The sequence below is a fragment of the Marmota monax genome, unplaced genomic scaffold (genome assembly GCF_021218885.2).
Source record: "Marmota monax isolate L192 unplaced genomic scaffold, Marmota_monax_Labrador192_F-V1.1 WCK01_AAM20220418_F8-fsc00104, whole genome shotgun sequence".
Lineage (NCBI taxonomy): Eukaryota > Metazoa > Chordata > Mammalia > Rodentia > Sciuridae > Marmota > Marmota monax.
Window position 1 is genome coordinate 3,818,188 of NW_026693836.1, and position 20,455 is coordinate 3,838,642.

Here is a 20,455-nt window from a genome sequence, read left to right on the forward strand (position 1 = left end):
TAGGAAATAAAACGTGAGCTCAAAAACTTAGTCCATTTGGCAGTTTTCAAAAGTTTAAAAAAATGGCTAGTTACTACACAAGAAGAATTTGGTTGGCTTTTAAAATAATTTAGATCAGACTGTTAGAATCTTAAATAGGCCACCAAAGTGGTTATAGCATTTACTTCTCTGAAGAAAAAAGCAATAGCATTAAACATCCAAATGCTTATTCAATTACTCCAAAACTAAGCAGAAGAAAGTTGATTTCTTGAGACCTGTTTCATAGATACAGAATTGAACACAGAATAAAAAACTCAAGCCACCTACATTTTACTAAAATGCCATTAAATAATATTAAGTTATGTATTAACTTTGGTGACTTTTATTAACTTTTTATTTATTTGATAAAGATAATATTTTTACATTATTTTATAAAGAAACTTTAGTCTTAGATTTTGCCTCCATCTAGTGGACATGTTGGTCTTTTTCATGTAATTGAAATGAAAAAAGGATAAATCAACTGCTCAATTTTTATTGCTCATTTTAGTTTTGTGGAATTGAAAAGTGGGGGGACCACAGTTCATAACTAAAACAGTACATTTAACACTTTTTCAATAATTTATTTCAAAGAGATTTTGAAGTGGTACATAATTGAAGACACATATGATCATTGGAAATTAAAAAAATCAAAAGAAGAAAATGAGCAGCCACCTAAATTAATATAGTTACTCTAATTTACAACTACATTATCTCCAAATCTTTTATATTGAGGAAAACAATAGTTGTATGATTATTATTTGATCAAATAAACCATATTGTTTTATGAGTAAAAAATTTCAAATTAATTTTTATAATTAGAACGTGCTCAATTATTTTAATTTTGTAGATGTATACCATACATACAATAAAATTCAAAAATCTTGAAGAATTATTCAAAGTTAACATACCCATGTGACTAACAGCTGAAGGTATGGGAAATAACTGGTATTCCAAAAGCCTATTTTGTCCCGCCCCTCAGTGTTCCTTCAAAGTTGACGACTGCTCTAGCTTTTACTACCATTATTTGAGTTAGACCTACATAAATGGAATGATTTACTATGTGTATTTGTGTGTTTGTTTGTTTGTTTTTAATCAATGTTATGCCTATGAGAGTCATCCATAATTCCACATACAGGGTTTGTCTTTTTCATTGCTTTACTCTGTTATATCAGCATATAATAATTTATAGATACATTTTATTTTTTTATTCTCTTATGTGCCTTTAGAATGTTTACAGTTTGGGGCTCTATAGTATTATAAAATTATGATAATCAAGCATATTTTAGTGTGCGGCATGAAACCAGTGATCGCACTTTGAACTCACCTGTCCAGTACCTGCCCTCACTCCGCACTTTCTGTTGGTGACATATTTCTTGGACTTTGGATCCAGACTTTTCTGAGGTGACATTCCATCTGTGCCACACCCTAGCTGTGTGGTCTCAGGCAATTTTCTGAGTCTTTCTGAATCTCCGTTTCCCTATTAGGGAACTGTAAAACCTCTTTTGAGAAGCTGATGTGAGAAAGGAGAGATCAATGGAAGGTCCTTTGCTTTGATCAAAAACGAATTTAAACTCTAACTGCACGTCTTCTTTGGTTTGCAGGGCAATACACAAGGGTACTCCCAGGGCTGGCAAAAAACATCCAGGGCGGGGGAGGATCCGCAGTCACTATGGCAACCGGAGACGCCTAGTTTACGCAGCTGACTGCAGAGCTGAGAAAGCCGGGCGACAGCCGACAGACCGCGAAACCCCTGGCGGCATGAGGCAGCAGGAGCCCGTGGTAGTGACCGTGGCCGCAACGCCCGAGGAGGGCTGCGATGGGGAGCAGCCTCAGCAGCTGGCAGGGCTGGTGTGCAGGGCGCCCGGCGTCTCCCAGGAACCCCACAAACAGTGTGAGTTCAGCTGCAGCCGCGGACTCTGTCGCAAGGGGTGGATGGGTGTGGAGAAAGAGTGAAAGCTGCAGGACATCTGAGTGGCACTGGCTGAAGAGAAGGTCAGAGCGGGAAGGGGTGGGGAGCTGCTGTTTTGGCAAAGGCAAAGGTGATGTCACTGTGATAGAAAGCATCCTGGACATTTCCCCAAGCCCTCCTTTACAAAAGACACCAAAGCCCAGCGTGGGCATCACCTATGACTTAAAGGATTGACAGTGGAATTATTCTGTAAGAGAATTATAAATGTATATATATAATTATACACACAGAGAGAGGCCTTTACATGTATATAACATGTAGACATTTATATATGCATGTATGTGTGTATGTGGATATGCACATCATTTTGACAATTCCTTCATTATACAGATTAAGAAATTGTGGTATAGAGGAGAGGAAGTAACTTGCCACCATTAATTCATAAGTGCTGGAGAAATACATAAAATGTTTTAATTCTCATCTCTTGAACTCCAAATCCATATATTATTCCCTGATCCTTTTGGAATCTCAGTTAAGGACTTTTTTTTTTTTTGGGGGGGGGGTGGTTACTGAGGATTGAACCCAGGGGTGCTTAACCACTGAACCACATCGCTATACCTTTTTTATTTTTTTCTGAGACATGGTCTCACTAAGTTGCTTAGGGTCTCACTAAATTGCTGAGGCTGGCTTCTTCAAACTTGCAGTCCTCCTGCCTCAGCCACCTGAGCTTCTGGGATTATAGGCCTATGTCATGGTGCAACATTTTAACACACTGCTGTCCTGCGGCCCCCACCCCACAACATATAAGCAATGTTCAAATATGTAAAGACAGTTCCAGTCCACAGTTACATCCAGCATGGTTATAACTGGAGTCCTAGCCAGGTTTCAGTGCTCACCCACATTGTTTCATGAACTTACAGATACTTGACAGCCTATTGCACCCCACAGGTCTTCAGGTGCTAAGGAATGATGATGAAAATAATAGGACCAAGAGGAACACAAGCAGTTTCTAGCCTCCTTGATTGCCTCTCTGGGGAGTAGCCTAAGACTTCCAGCCTCCCTTCAAACTGGCTGATCCCAGAAGGGAGCACTGGGCTCAAGCTACTAGCACTTGTGCTTCAGTGGACCCATACCCTCCTCTCAAGAGATCTTGTCAAGGAGTCAGTCACTGAACCACTGCCTCCTGGGGAAAGGGGTCTGTCCCTCAGCGTCAGCCCAAGGGTGTCTATGATACCTCATTCTTCTTTTTATTATTATCAACAGCAAACAGAAGCCTTATTTAAAGTAATTAAAATCAGTGTATTTAAGTATCAGAGATCCCTTACCTCTGGTTTAAATTAAATCTGGCAACTTTTCCATTAAAATGCTTTAAAAGGTTTAAAATGCTTAAAAGCATCAAAAGGATTTTTTAGTCTAGGGCTTTAGGAATAAATGGTAGATTTATTCATTCATCGATTCAACATATACTGAGTCTTTATTAAATGCCAGGCTTTGGGCAAGTTGCAGGAAATAGGGAAATGAATGCATATAGGTACCAACTTTCATGAGTTCACAAAGTCAGGGTAGAGGCATGCAAAGGGTTTTGCCTCAGTTTCCCTGAGAACCTCCTTTCAAGGACTCAGACTAAGTAGAGAGGGGGCTGTTCATACCACACAACGTATCCTTTCAATTTTCAAATGTTTTTAATTACTGGAAAAGTCTTTAGTCTCTCTATAGCCTCTACTTTCTAATCACAGATGTGCTCTCAAATATACACAAAGTGTGGTCCTTTCCCACAAACATCCTTCAATTATATAAAGGTAACCTTTGGAGCACCCATAAAATGAATCAAAGAACTAATTAGCTTTATAATAATTTGTAGTGCTTTTGCCATTCTGGCTGGTCTCTTCCAACATTATCCCATTAATTAAATCACTGAGCCCAGTATTGTGGGTATTATCTGATTATACAATGTGGTGGAACTATAACTCCTTTGATCAGAGAACTATACTTCTATTAAATGGATCCAAAATAACATGTAAAACAAATGCAGTTTATGACAATCCTTAGTTTGTCTTTCTCCCTTTCCCAGGTTCTAGTCTCCTAGATTAGGTTTGATTCATATATATTCATGTATCTATTCATGTATATATATATATATATATATATATATATATATATATATTCATATATCCATGTATATATATTCATATATCTAAATGTATATATTCATATATTATACACACACACACACACACACACACACACCATGTCTTTCCATTCATAACACAGGCCAGGCACAGGGCCTGAGCTGAGGTGTACATGGGGTAGACTTACTCTGCCTCCTTTTTCTATATAGTCATTGTAAGAATGACTTGTGGTAAGCATCAGGAGGCCTGGGCCATATATTTATCCCCTTAAATGCCATCCTGTGGATTTTTGCATTTTCTTCCAGCTTTAGAAGCAGCCTTTGAGAATCCTAATTGTCATTCAACCACTTACCCATTCACCCAAGTTTATGCCATTCTAGTTCCTTTATTCAAATCAACAAATTAGATGGTGATCTCATCAAAATTGTTCAGTTCAAAGAAGCCTTTGATCTGTTAATCAGCATCCTACTTGTGGGCATTCTGCCTCCCCCTCCAGAAAATCCACTTTATCGGGCGCCTGGTTGAAACGCAGATATATTGTAACTACCTCCCCAGTCTAGTAGGTTAGTAACTTGAGGTATGGAAAAGTCAGGTAGGTTGGCTTCTTGTTTTTAGTACTTTAGTTTTATAACTTCAGACAGGTACTTTCTTAATAATAAAATAGAAATAATTATATTTACCCATAGGTAATTGTGAGGAAGAGAAACAATATGAGTATTAGATGCCTAAAGCATGGTAATATTGAATAAATTGTAGCACTTGCTACATGAAATAACATTGTTCCAAAAGAAAATCTAGAATAACATTGTTCTTAGCAGTCCCTCTTAAAACTTAATGGGACCAGAACCTTGGGAAACACTTGTAATTCCAGCAGCTTGGGAGGCTGAGGCAGGAGGATCACAAATTCAAAGCCAGCCTCAGCAACTTAGTGAGACCCTAAGCAACTTGGCAAGACCCTCTCTCAAAATAAAAAAATAAAAAGGGCTGGGGATGTGGTTCAGTGGTTAATCACCCCTTGGGTTCAACACCTGGTACCAAAGAAGGAAAAAAAAATAGTGGTCACTGTTTCTCACTGTGTATAGACAGAAGCCATTTGTTTACCATTCACTCAAAATTTTGGTGAAGATCAACATAAAGCTGCTATGTTATGGTTTGTAGATTTCTTCCTTCCCTTTCTTCCTCCCTCCCTTGCTCCCTTCCTTTCTTCCTTCTTTTTCTTTGTAGAGGATAATAGCTTACACTTGTTCCTTTCTACTCTCAATGTTCACTGTTCTTTAAATCACCTTTTCTGATTACCTCTAAATTTTCTTAAAAACAAAGCTGAAATTTGTCAGAAGATCTCACCCTATAGAAGGTAACTCTACCCATTATAGACTTTGCTGTTATAGACTAGCTGTTATAGACTTTGTTCCTTTTCTAGAGAAGTTTATTAAATCCTTTCCTGCCTGAAGATTATGATTCTACAGAAAAAAAAAATTTAAACCAAAATTAATGCTCTTATCTCTCATTAATATGACTCCCAACTTTTAGGAAGAATGAGACTCTGAGAGTATCTAACTCTACCTTGTCTGTGTCTGAGGGTGTGATTGAGTCCTCATGACCAATAATGACCCAGGCCACTGTCACGGCAGCATGTCTCTTGCCCCCATTTAGCCAGTGTGTAGTCAAGTCAAATGAATTCCCTTGTGTTATTACTGGTTGGTCTGGAAAAGATGAGACACCTCCCATATCTTTGTAGGTTTAAAATTGAATCTTAAATAAAATGAGTCAGGTACAGTGGCGCATGTTTGTAATCCCAGCGACTTGGGCAACTGAAACAAGAGGATGGCATGTTCAAAGCCAGGCACAGCAACTTAGCAAGACCCTAGGTAACTTAGCATGACCCTGTCTCAAAATTAAAAAATAAGGGCTAGGGGTGTGGCTTGGTAAGTGCCCCTGTACTCAAACTCCCAGTACCCCCCACTCCGCAAAAAATAAATAAATAAGTGGTTTGCTTGAGTTTTTCGTGGCTCCTTAAATTGAGCTCTTGGGTACCAAGCCTAAGAGCATGTTTCCTGACATTCACAGGTTGCGTTGTCAGGCAGGCACATAGAATAGTCTTTGCTTAGGGTTCTATCAAATCTAATGATGGTTGGTTCTACCTGAGCATACATCACTCAAACCTTTGTTATATGCCAAGTCCTCTTCTAGGACTCTGATAAACTGAACAGACAATATCCCTACCCTTATGGTGTTCAATAGTCTGGTTAAGAAGACAGATATCAGCCAGGTATGGTGGTATACACCTGTAATCCCAGTGACTTAGGAGACTGCAGCAGGAGGATGACAGTTTGAGGCCAACCTCTGCAGTAAGTCCCTGTCTCAAAATAAAAAGGTCTGGGAATATAGCCAAGTGATAGAGTGCCCCCTCCCATTTAATCTCCAGTATAAAAACAGAGAGAGAGAGAGAGAGAAGAAGAAGAAGAAGAAGAAGAAGAAGAAGAAGAAGAAGAAGAAGAAGAAGAAGAGGAGGAGGAGGAGGAGGAGGAGGAGGAGGAGGAGGAGGAGGAGGAGGAGGAGGAGGAGGAGGGAAGACTAACACCTACACACATATTTGCATGTAAATGAAATGAAACTGCATTTAAAGGAAAGAAAAAAGGAGGAGAGTATGAAGAAAAAAACTTTTCTAGCTTGTGGAGTCAAGGAAAGTTGCCCCGAGGAACTGATATTAAAGCTGTGATTTACAATTTGAGTAGAAGTTATGCAGGAAAAAAAATCAGGAGAAAGGCAATTCAGGAAGAGAAGAGAACAGGTACAAAAGTGAGAATGCACAGAAGGGCGACTTGGCTGGAGCTCAGAGAACTACACAGAGAGGCTGATGAAGAGATTGGAGAGAGGCAGGGCAGAGCACAAAGCTGTTTTGTTCCCTAGAGTTCTATCCTCTGGGGTGAAAGAACAAATATCAGTCCTGGACTGGAGTAGTAAAAATGACCTATAGAGCTAGATTTAGAGGCCAGAAAAAAGTCACATGTCCATCAGTGGTTGCTACTACAGAGAGGTAAGAATGATAGAGGTTTAATCTTTTAAAATTATAAATTCAATAAAGAGGCTGATTCACAGTAGGATAGGGAGAGGGAACATGGTAGGAATAGATGAACTCTAGATAGGGCAGAGGGGTTGGAGGGGAAGGGAGAGGGCAGGGGGTTAGAAATGATGGTGGAATGTGATGATGATTTTTCATATCTCTGGTTGTATATAAGTATGTTCACACCAATTCCTGTTTTCATACCTGTACTTTGTATAATAATGATCTTTGTATACAACCAGAGATATGAAAAATTGTGCTTTATATGTGAAACAAATTGTAATGCATTCTGCTGTTTTATATATATATATATATATATATATATATATATTATATATATATATATATATATATATATATATATATATATATATATATAATTATAAATTTAAAATGCTGAGGTTGTTCTACATTCTGCATCTGGTTTTCAAGGTCCATGCACACATCTATTTTACCCATTGCTCTCAGCCCTGACATAGAAGGTCTTTAGTAAGAATCTATTGACTAAATTGAGTGAAAGGTTTCTTGAAATGAATGAGAAATCCCACATACTTCTTCATAATATCCAAAAGAGGTACCTAAAACATCCCACAAGTTCAGAATTACATGAAAGTGTGAAGTCCCCAAAGAACAAAGTTACAATGGAGAGATCACTCTGAGAGAGAGCCTGCAGGGCAAATTTCTGATATTTGTATGGAATGGGTCTTTATATTAAAAAATTATTCATGTAGATGAAATGGCTAGAAGGTTGGGAAGAATTATGATAACTCATCAATTTTGTCAATTCCTTTATAGGGAAGAAATTTTTATATTGTGAGCCACATAAGAGAATTAAGGAAGTGCTGGAAGAAGAACTTTATATTAAGAGAGATGAATGCCACATTAAAAATCCACCTTCAGGTAATCTCAGTAACAAAGTATATTTGTGAAGTGAAAATTAAATTGCCTATTTGATGAGAGGGTGATTATTATATTTATTATAAAACTATAACTACCAAAAAGAAAATAGGTTCTTGGGAAATTTTTAAACTATTCTATAATTACTTTTCTGATGTTCAAATAAACCTTTTGTGTTTAGAAAAAAATGAGCTACTGGTATGTACTTCTTTGCTGTCCCAATGTTTGGTGAAGTTATTTCTACTTAATGAGAAGTGCATTTTTCCCCAAATGCTTGAAAACCACAATGACATCTTCTGTCTTATCAACACAGGTATAACCAATAACAGTAATTCCCAAACTAGATTATCTCAGAATTACTTGAGAACTTATTAAAGGTAGACTTCTGGTCCCCATCCCTAAGAGATCTGGCTCAACAGGTCTGAGATAGGGCCCAACAATTTTTTTTTCTACCAACTTCCCACATGAGGTTGATACTGTGGGTCTAGAGACCCCATTTTTCCAACCTTTGACTCAGCAGAATTCTGGTTCACTCAAATAGGTCAAAACATTCAAGGGTTTTTGTGCCACAAATACAGGTGTGTATTTACATGGTCTGGACACAAAAACATCTCATTGATGGCTCATGTGAGGATAGATATGCTCTATAAGCCCAAGAATTTATGCTTTTTTTTTTTTTTGGTACTTGTTATTGAACCCAGGACCTTAGCCCACAAATGTTATTTTGAAACTGCCAGTACTCTGCATTCCATGGCTCCTTCTCAGTGAGTAGATACATATTCCATGCTCAGGTTTTTATTGTGATGCTGTAGGGTACCAGCAATTGCTAGGAAAAAAAATAAAAATAAAAGAACTGTAAGATAGGACTCCCATGCTCAGAAAACTTGATGTTTTTTAGGACAATTGTTGAACCTGCAGATGGGGCCCAATTCCCTCAGGATTCCTAAGAGCAGATGCTATAGGTCCAGAAGTCTACCATTTCAGACTTCATCGTGCATAGGCTCATTTTATGTTTCTAAACCAGCTATAGAAACATCTTTGGGACCTTCTTTTATTGTCCATTCTTACAGAAGTAGAGACCTATGTAATGGCCACATTTGCTCTTGCAATGGTTTCAGGAAGTTTTAATTCTATGAATGAATATAAAGTTTGACATTTGTGAATGGATGCAGAATGACCTACAATATTTCTACTGTGAATGCAGCATAGATGTATTATTTCCTCCCTGGTTAATTTTTCAAAATCTACATTATATTTTAGATTTATCTTGTTTTCAAAGACTACCTACAAAGTTAATTTGTATACTAGTTGTCTGTTATCTTATTCTTATTGGATGTGCTTTATTATGAGGCCATCTAGGTTTACAGAAAATATAGTTTGATTTTAAAAATTCATTTTTCTAAGCCCTTTTTCCAAATATTGTTCATACAAATGAAGACTTTTTGGGTTGCATTTTTATAACATCTATCAGGAGTTGCATTGAGGTATTATGTTAGCCTATAAAACATTCAAAACTAAGAATAGATCCTTAAGCTTAGGTTTTAAAGGTTCTACTTATTGAAAAGAAACATAAATTTTTAAAAGGGCTAGAAGCCCTACATCCTTGGCCAGAACACAGAACAAGTACTCAGGGAGGGTGCCACACTCTCTAGCCCTGAGCCAGACACTTGACCATCTGGCCATTGCAGTGACACGCCCTCTTTCAATACCTGATAACAGCTATGGCTTTTCTTCCTGGAAGACACATCTTGTCACATACACCCAGAATTCTGCATGAAATTTTTAGGGACTTCAGTGGCTCTTATAACTGCTATTTATGGATATCAAGAATAAATACATTTGGGGGACTGGGGTTGTAGCTCAATGGTTGAGCACTTGCCTTGCATGCGTGAGGCATTGGGTTTGATCCTCCGCACCACATAAATAAATAAATAAATAAATAAATAAATAAATAAATAAAATAAAGATTTTTTTTAAAAAAAAAAAAGAATAAGTAAATTTGGGTTGGGGTTGTAGCTCAGTTGTTGAGCACTTGCCTAGCACATGTGAGGCACTGGTTTCAATCCTTAGTACCACATAAAAATAAATAAATGAAATGCAGGTTAGAAAAAAAAAGAATAAGTACATTTGGCCAGGTGTTGTGGCACACGCCTGTAATCCCAGTGACTCGGGAGGCTGAGGCAGGAGGATCAAGAGTTCAAAGACAACCTCAGCATCCTATCACTGAACTACAACATCCAGCCTTTTATTGTTATTTTGAGGTAAGGTCTCACTAATTTGCCCACGCTGGTCTCCAATTTGCAACCCTTATGCCTCAACAGGTAAAAGTATGTAGCCAGGACTCTAAGGCTTCCCTTCTCTGGACTTTTGATTCCCACTAGGCTCCTGATGCAGAGATTTGTGGGCACAGTGAGAAGCACAGGATGCTGGGGTGAAGGGTGATGATTATGGTAGTGATAATGGTGATAATAATAATTCCCATCATTTATAGAAGTATCTTCTGCATGTATCAGACTTTTTTGTTATTGTTTTGTTTTACAAATTATCTCTTTTTATTAGTGAAACAACACTGTGTGAATATATGCTCTTTTATTCATATTTTGCTTATCTGGAAGCTGATGTTCATAAGGATACATGATTTACCTAGTGTCACACAGTTGGCAAGTGGAATAGCTGGTCCTTGAACACAGGCTTGTCAGAAGCTGCAGAACTTGCTGTCAGCCATTGGGTTATTCTGTCTTCCTTTAAAGCATAAAACTGTGTTTTCAGAGAGGAATAAAAATTGAAACTACAATTTTAGTAGCAGTATAGAGTCATCTTAAGAAAGAAAGGAAGAAAGGAAAGAAAGAAGGAAGGGAGAGAGGGAGGGAGGGAGGGAAGGTAAATTACCATTCTTCTCTAGGTTGTTTCAGTTTAGCCTTCAGGTTCAAACCTGTGCTTCCAGAGGTTTGCCAATTCCTATCAGACCTATTATAGGCAGAGAGCCTGGACCTATTATAAAGTTTCTCATCATCCTGAAAAATAGAAATGCACTTTCCTCATCATACCTTCTAGTCAGTTGGATAAAGAAGAATGAAGCTAATGTGATTATTCATAACTTAGTGATTCCCTGAAGATTTCCCCTCCCCACTTTTTAAAAAGAGAAAACTTAGCTTTTGGTTTCCACAAACTTCTATGGAAGACTTTGTAAAAAGAAGTTAATATGTTAACAATATTTTCATGTAGCAAAGGTTTTTTTATCTTTCTAATTGAAACCTGCAGACGTTATATTAGCCATGAAAATTTGATAAATGAAGCTTAATCAAAGTTTTCCTCTTATAGAATATTTCTTTTAGCAATGAATTTCAAAGTGTACTTCCAAGTCCATTAATATTTTTCTTTTTGTGCCTTAATACGTGATAAATTAACTTTGAGTCTGGTTTATTTACTGCGCTTAGTACAAATTTAGAAAGTGCAAAATGTTGTTTGAGCAAGGGTAAACCAGTTGGATATTAATTATTTCATTCAACAAAAGTGTTTTCATGCATCTGTAATATACAAGTGTAATTGTGGAGCCTAGGAGTCACTGAACACAAATTAAAATTACTTGCATTTTTCTTCCTTTGGTCAAATCTCTGAATATGTTCATATAAGGGAAGTATAGAAGATATGACTCTAAACTGGCTTTTTAAGTTCTCAGGCTCATTATTCACAGTCCAGAGAGAGCTAACAGGAACAAAAAAATATTTTTAAAGGGTGAATTTACTTTTCCTGTGAGGCCAGGCTAGGTCCCACTGACAAGAATTGGCATAAGCATAGTTTCATAATTTTTAAAGTTAGAATAAAAACACACTTAAGATGTCCAGGTATAAGGGGTTGGGTGCATGAGAGGGAAGAAAGAAGAATCTCTGGAAGGTTCTAGGAAAAGGACTCAATTTCTTATTCTTCATTTCTCCCCTGCTGCCCATTTCTTTTTCAGGCCACGATGCCAGCACAGAGGTCTTGCAGGACCTGCTGTGTCTTTCTTCCACCTCCTGAAATGCACATGCTCAGAGCTGAGGAGTTCAGTTTCTAATAAGAGAAGCGGTTGCCTCAAAGGGCATCTGTGATTCTTTTTTTTTTTTTTTTTTGGTATTGGGAAATTAACACAGGGGCACTCGACCACTGAGCCACATCCCAACCCTATTTTGTATTTTATTTAGAGACAGGGTCTCACTAGTACCACACCTTTGCAGAGGCGACTTTGAACTCTCGATCTTCCTGCCTCAGCCTCCCGAGCTGCTGGGATTAAAGGCATGTGTCACCTGGCCAGCCATCTGTGATTCTTAATAGGCTTCTTTTTTCCCCAGATGACTATTTTGCCTTCTGAAATTCCTCACCCAAATATCAGACCAAATAAAAGTAGTAGTATTTTTTTTCCCAGTAACCTCTATCCCTCAGGACAGTAAATTCTTATGTATAACTATATTTTGTTTTGAGGGTTTTAATGAATTTCTTAGCATCTGCATTTATATTTTCAGATATTTTCTCTATTGATTATAAGCTTCAGCTATTCTTGTGATTCCACTGGAAAGAGCCCTACTAAATTCCCAATCTCTAAATTCTTTACTTCATTTGATATGTTTGTTTAGCATAGATCTGCTTTCTGATTTTAAGCTACTTTCCATTTGCCAGATCTTCCCACAGTATATAGATGAATCTAAATTTATTTCCCTGGTCTCTTACAGGAAGTCATACACAAGTCGGTATTTAATAAATGTTGGTGGTTACCTGAATTTGAGTCTATTACCAGGGGCTGGGGATTATAGCTCTTTCCTATTTCTAGACAACACAGATGAGGAAACTGGCTTGAATGGCAGAGGAGATTTAAGTTAATATAGGATCTTGACAGAGAACATGGAGTCTTCTCTGAAGGCCCTGGAAGAAGGAAGCTAATCTTGATAGATAGCTTGAGAGAGGCAAGAATTGATGCTCAGCTCGATGAGTCAGCCAGTGATTTCCTGCTATAAGTGAACCTAATAAGCTCATGCTTGGACAATAAAATCATTTCCCTGTAAAAATAATAGCAACCATTTATTAAGTACTGATCACTTTATGCCTGCCTTTCCTACATCCTACAATATTCCTTCAAGGAAGATATTATTATCCTCGTTAAGAATAAATAAACAGCTAATGCCAGTAAAATACAAAATAGGCTGAAGGTGTGGCTCAGTGGTTGAGTGCCCCTAAGTTCAATCCCAAGTACAAAGTAAATAAATAAATACACAAATAAATAAATAAGGGCCGGGTGCAGTGGTATACACCTGTAATCCCAGTGGCTCAGGAGGCTGAGGCAGGAGGATCAAGAGTTCAAAGCCAGCCTCATGAAAAGTGAGGCACTGAGCAACTCAGTGAGACTCTGTCTCTAAATAAAATACAAAATAGGGATAGGGATGTAGCTCAGTGGTCGAGTGCCCCTGAGTTCAATCCCCAGTACCAAAAGAAAGGAAATTGAGACATATGGATTAAATAATTTGCCCAGAATCACATAATTGGAGGTGGTAGAACTGACACTAAAATCTTGCTGTCCTCTAAACCCAAAGACTGTACTCCTAGTCATCACTGGGTACAAAATCACTTGGGGAAGGATTGAGTGTCATTGAGGATGCCAGTAGGCAGCTCTGGATCCATGAGGAGAATTCAGCATTAAAATTTGTAGGCTCAGGGCTGGGACTGTAGCTCAGAGGAAGAGTACTTGGCCAGTATGCATGAGGCACTGGGTTCAATCCTCAGTGCCACATAAAAATAAAACAAAGATATCGTGTTCACCCATAACTAAAAAAAAAAATGTAGGCTCAGAAATCAGAAAAACAACTTATGGCAGCGAACCAGAATTCAGAAACTTACTTAACTTGGATTGTGGTTTTCTGCACAGTTAAAGTCCACGTAATGCTTTTTAATTGACTCTCAAAACTTAAAGAAGTGATTGTAGGATATTGTGTCAGTCAGCTTTTTTGTCACTAAGACCAAAATACCTGATACAAACAACTTAAAGGAGAAAAGGTTTATTTTGGGCTATTTTAGACTTCTGAGTCCATGGCCTACTGGCTCCATTGCTCTGAAACTGAGGTGAGGCAGAACATTGTGGTGGAGGATAGCTGCTCACCTCCTGGCAGCCAGGAAGCAGGGGGATGAGTTGTGTGGGACAAGGTATAATAGTTCCCAAGGGCACTCCCCCAGTGACCAACTAGGCAAGTCTGACCTCTGGACATTGATACATTATGAACCAAGCCGTTGAGGAACATTCCAGATCCAAACCATAACAGATACAGAGGATAGCCCAGTGCAAATCATTACTAGAACTTACTGAATAGTGCCGGAATTAAGACCTATAATTTGCCATGTACCAATGTGTACACATCACTTTCCAAGTACTTTGCTATGGTTGTTTTAAATGTAGGATCTGGGCTGGGTTGTGCTCAGTGGTTGGAGTGCTTGCCTAGCACATGTGAGGCATTGGGTTCAATCCTCAGCACCACATAAAAATAAATAAATAAAATAAAGGCATTATGTATGCCTACAACTAAATATATATATTAAAATATATTTTAAAATATATTTTATATATATTTAAAAAAAATATATATATATATATATATATATATTTTTTTTTTTTTTTTAAACAACGTAGGATCTGGTGATTTTGTTGTTACTTCTTTCAAATGGGAAATTAAACAACATCTAGTTTATAGTTTTTAGAAGATTCTTCCATCTATTGAATAAATTAATGTGTTTTTTTTCTTATCTGTAGAAATATTTCTAACCTGCTGCAGGAATTAAAAAAGAATCAGATAAAGCTGACTGAATACCCTCTATGTGTTAACTTTTATTCCTGCTCTTTCTGTGTTTTGTTATACATGTTCCTATTCTGACTTGTTCGGAATTTTTTTTACTGTTTCTTTATAACTATACATAGCATTAGGATTCATTTTGACATAATTTTGAAAGTATAGAATATAATTTGCTATAATTCAGTCCCCAGGATTACCCGCTTTCTCTCTCCTCCTCCCTCCCCTGTTCCCTTCCCTCTACTCTGACATGCAGAAGCTAGTTCAAAATAAGGGCAGGGAGGGGACTCCATCAAAATAGAAGGAAGACGGTGGACTAAATGAAGGGGACTAAGAGGGGAGGGAGAAGGGACAAGATAGGGGAAGAACAGAGGAATGAATCTAACCTAACTTTCCTATATACATATATGCATATACCACTGTGAATCTCACCATCATGTATATCCACAAGACACTTTAAAAAAAAAAACCTATTCTGACTTTTCATATATTTGTTTAGGTGTAAGATAAATTACAAAAGGGCATTATAGAGGTTTAGTTGCATGGGGGATAACTGAATGCATGAAATGGAATAAAGACCTTGGGGAGTTTGATTAATTAAATCAAAAACTTACACCCAAATAACTAAAAATAAATAATCATCAAGTAAATACTTTAGAAACACTTGTGTTTAAAAGAGAATATGCTAATGATCATCATCTTGCTTTTGAAAATATTGACAGTGGTCCTGGAAGGGATCTGGAGCATTAAAAGGAATCTCCCTATGGGGTGCTTGAAGCCAGGACTGCCTAGCAGAAACAGTTTACTGCCACAAGCCAAATACTATTCAAGGCACGGAGGACTGAGAAGTAAGACTCTGACACCCTTGACTTCCACAGACACCCTAAGGGTACTGCGCAGTTTACAAACCAGTGGTATATACTTTGTTTAAAGATCTCAATCAAAACTCAACCTGCCCCTGTCTTTCTCTATAGTTACTTATTGTTTTGCCCTGTTCCATCATTGAAGAACTCAAAATGGTAACAGTTTAGTTAACCAATGTCCCCCCAGGGATACAATAGAAGTTTCTACTCAGACTTACACTGCTGACTTTTTTTTTTTTCCTCCTCAATTTCCTATCCACAGAAGACTTTCTGGCACATAGTCAGCTTCAGAGAGGAGGGATTTTGCTCTGTGTTTTCTTCTGGATGGATGGTCTCTGTTTACCAGTGGAAATGAGGGAAGGGAGATGAGGGATTAAGGAAGAACAAGGGAGATGAGGGATTAAGGAAGAACAAGGCAAGTATTTTGCTTGGCTCCTTTAGTTTCACCTTTTCCAGGTAGCAGCCACCAGCCTGGGTCCAGTGAACCATTCCTCAACAAACAGAAACTTTAAGCAAATTATTGCTGTTTCCCTCACTGTCATAGCCAATGTTTGCCAGGAACAATTGTGGCAGAATGTGGGAAAGGCAGAGGGCTTGACATGGGAGCACAGTGTCCAGATAATGTAGAGACATGCAGCTGGGTATATGAGTCCTGAAGATCAGTCTACAGCCTGGAGTGACCTGGGGAAAAGGAAAGAAATAGGTAAAAGCCAAGGATACATTTGTCCAGGATATAAATCATAATTGCGAATGTTAAATAGCACTGTTTATTCTAGATTCTTAACATATATATTTCCTGTTTACAACAATCACAGGAAATAGTTATGATTTATTTAACAATTGAGGAAACAGGATCAGAGAGGTAGAATAATTTACCCAGTGACACTCAGCTACTGTTTTTTTAAAAAAAAAAAAAGTGTTATAAGGGGATTTGTGTAGCAAGCAGGAGCCAGTAATGGGTTTAAACTACTTTATTATTAAATTGGGTTTAATAATAAAGTAGCCATTATTTGCATGGGCCAAGCATGGCAATACATGTTTTACATAGTTATAGAACCCCATGATTACACAAGTTGAGAATTATAATCTCTCTTCTAGGGAAGAAAACTGAGGCATAGAGACATGACATTACCTAAGAGCCCATGTGTTGGAGCCCAAACTAAACCTGTATCCATCCAGCTTTCAAGACTATACCCTTAACCACCAGACCATGAGTCATGGTAAAGAATCTAGTCACCAGGCAAGAAGGGCCGAATTAGTCATAGGGTTGTGTTAAATAGGCACAGAGCCTGGGCTCTGGAAAGGCAGGGTGAGAAATCTGGGAGTCAACTGCACTCAGGATCCACAAAGATATCATTGTCCTGGAGTAATGGTTGGTTCAAGCCTAATCTGGGTCACTTGTCTATCAGGGGCTATTTATCTCAACTTTCCACTCAATATGTCAGGTCCCATTTATAGTGGGCAAATTCATCATTCCAAGAAAACTCACAAAGCTATTTATTTTAAAGATGGATAGTTTCCAAAATGCATATTATAAGACTGAAGAATAAATTACCTTTATCTGAAGACATATACGTCTAATAATTATCCAATTCATCAACTGGAGTCAAATAACAAAAATGTGTTACATTTGGACCATAATTGTATTGCTTTCATCTGTACAATTTAGGAGAGAAGTGTTCCTGGCTCCTTCCTGTACTTGTTGCCACTTATTCATGCTACTTTCCTAGCAGCCTTGGCCATCTCTCCCTAGCCCATATCTAGCCATTACAAAGATCAGATGTAATTGTTTCTGATAGGTTTAATTTCATCTCTGCCATATGATGATATCTACTGCTACTGTCTATGAGACAGTCACAACTGGTCCAATTACGTCAATCATACAGATAACTAAGAATCAGACATTTCTCATTATCAATCAAAAAAAAAAAGAGCTATGCAGAGAAATTTATATGAAACATTCCACAGACAATTGCCTGTAATCAAGAGATCCACAAAGACTGGGACTGTGTCTCCTCACCACTGTGTCTTTGGCTCTTAGCATGGTACCTGGCACAGTAGGTTCTCAATTGCTATTTGTCACCAGAATGACCAATGAAAACCAGAAAATGTACATTGGAAAAAAAAGAAAAAGAAAGTGTATGTTGAATGTCTACTTTATGTTCAGGATCTTTTTGCTGGAAACCCATATACATGTTCCCCCTCCACAAAAGCATATGATTTTCTCAGGCAAACAATGGAGGAGGGGCAAGGGAAAACTATTGTCTTCAGTGTGTGAATTATGAAAAGTTGTACATATTTTATACACAGCTTGGAAATGACACTTTGAGGTTTTCAATATGTCCAGGAACTCCCATGTTTCATTTAGAAAATTCAACTAAAACTTACTGTCACTTTCTTTTCCTCTTATGCTTTTTTCCCCTTTCTCATGAGCAACGTGATCCTAACAGTTGTGACTCTTCCAACATCTAATACACATCATTTAAAGTTTAAATTTAGAGTCATGATCACCCAGTTGTAATTCTAAAGCATGTTTTTGGAAACATCCTGAATTAGAACCCCAAACTATTGTGCTTTTATCTCACTAACAGACTTCATTAATTTACTTTGATCATTTCCTTCTTATCCTATATCATATAACAAACAAACAAACCATTGTCTAGCCCAGTGCTAAGCTTCAATATGCCTGTGAATCACATGAGTATCTTACTAAAATTCAGATTCTGATCCAGGAGGTTGAGTCGGAGATTCTGCATTTAAAATTTCCCAGGTGATGCCAAAGCTAATTGTCTGGAAACCATGCTCCTGTTGTGAGGGTCTGAAAGACTCAGTAAAGGTTTTTATAGTTAAGGAGAACACAAGGGTGTGGCTTTTACATTCTACTCCACCTAATGAAATATCACTGGGAATATTAATTCAAACTTAGATTAAAGTGGGGTTGGTATTAAAGAGCATCTTCCAAACTAAAACACTTACTTATTTGTTCACATATTCTTTTTCACTCTAGGATGAAATGAATATAATTTTCCACTGGGAAGAAACCTCTTTCTCTTTATGTTTGAAGAACACTGAAGAAACCCAAGTTGTTTCTTGATTTCAGATGTATGGATGGAGGGGAAGTATATTAGTCTGTAATATGTTTACATAGTCATCTAAAGTCATGAAAGACTATTGATATTTTGCTAAATACCTGCAAACAATGAAGGAATATCTTATGCTTATTTTTAGTTTTCACAATTGGAATAAAGTGGGTTTCTAATTCAATAGAATTGGGTTATTCTATTAAATGAGTGAGGCACTAAGCAACTCGGTGAAATAAAAATAAAACAAAAGCAAATTTATTGTGTCTTTATTTCAAGATAAACATTGTAAACCTAACCTTCACTAAAGTTTAATGAGCTAATCCACTTAAAAATAGAAATAAATCCAGGAATAGACAATTGTCAGTAAATGAGTAACATAGATAAGAAGTCATTGATTGACTTGGAGACAATCATTTTCATACTGGTCTTAGTAAAGCTGATCATTCCTACAGAATCTGTTTACAGAATAGTAAATAGGAGCCAGGATATTTATTGTTGTTGTTAAGAGAGCTCTGTAATCCCAGAGCTCAGGAGACTGAGGCATGATGATCACAAATTCAAAGCTAGCTTTAGCAATTTAGTGAAGCCTTAAGTGACTTAGCGAGCTCTTTCCTCAAAATAAAAATCAAAAGGTTGGGGATGTGGCTCAGTGGTTAAGTGTCCCTGGGTTCAATCCCTGGTACCAAAAAAAAATAAAATAATTTTTTTAAAAAAGAAAGAAATTTAAAGGGATAAATTCTTTCCCTCCCCCTAAATTTTCAAAGTAATATATATGCAATATAGAAAAACTAATAAAGAAAACTGGAAATTAAAATCTTGTGGGGATTGATTTAGAGGCACTTAACCACTGAGCCACATCCCCAGCCCTTTAAAAGTTTTGTTTTGTTTTTAATTTTGAAACAGGTTGTCACTGAGTTGCTTAGTGCCTCACTAAATTGCTGAGTCTGGCTTTGAACTCGCAATCTTCCTGCCTCAGCCTTCTGAGCCTCTGGGATTACAGGAGTGTACCACCCCACCTGGCTTTATTCTTCTTTTCTATGCTATTTTACTTTAGTATTTGAAATCACACTGTATAGTATATACATTTATTATCCCTTCTAGCACAACATTACATAATTTCCCATTCATTTATCATGCTAAATAATTTCATAAAAATCTTTATATATTTGTACTAAATTTATTCTTTAATAATTTTTTGATATTTGGATTTTGCTGACTTTTCATTTTATACATATCCATTGTTACTTATACTAATCCTTTCCTTATCCCCTAATTTAAGAAGTTCTTGGTTTTTGTTTTGTTTTGTTTTGGTTTGGTTTGGTTTGGTTTGCTTTAGTATACTGAACATCTATGAGAAAGCAATTCTAATTCAATGGAAGAGATGCTGAAAGATTCAAGATTAACATCCATTATTAGCATGTAAAACTGAGGAAAAGATCAGTGAATTGTGCTTGTAGAATTCTGCCCCCATTGGATACAGAAGGGTCAAGCCTAAAGCCATCAATGGGAAAGATGAAGAAAGATGGTCTCTCAGAGCAGGGGTTTCTGGCTAGAAGCTGTTCTTTGCTCACTTTGTCAATTTTTTCTCCCAGCCCCCTCAGGCTGATTCTCTAGGCTAAGATGGTGGAGATCGTGTTTGCTGTAGTAGAGAAAGGAAGTGACGGGCTGAGCCCAGTGGTAGTGCTA

At 37.4% G+C, this 20,455-nt stretch overlaps 1 protein-coding gene and 1 non-coding gene across 2 annotated transcripts; one reads left to right on the forward strand and one right to left on the reverse strand.

Moving 5' to 3' along the window:
- Positions 1–1,633: 1,633 nt before the first annotated feature.
- Positions 1,634–19,023, forward strand: CUNH11orf97 (chromosome unknown C11orf97 homolog). Its single transcript, XM_046462332.1, has 4 exons — positions 1,634–1,909; positions 7,916–8,020; positions 15,546–15,671; positions 18,694–19,023. The coding sequence occupies exons 1-4, from the start codon at positions 1,777–1,779 to the stop codon at positions 18,696–18,698; spliced, it is 369 nt and encodes a 122-aa protein (XP_046318288.1). The 5' UTR covers positions 1,634–1,776; the 3' UTR covers positions 18,699–19,023.
- Positions 4,174–4,303, reverse strand: LOC124105276 (small nucleolar RNA SNORA51). The gene has a single exon (XR_006855684.1). It is a non-coding gene; the product is annotated as a small nucleolar RNA SNORA51 (small nucleolar RNA).
- Positions 19,024–20,455: the final 1,432 nt, after the last annotated feature.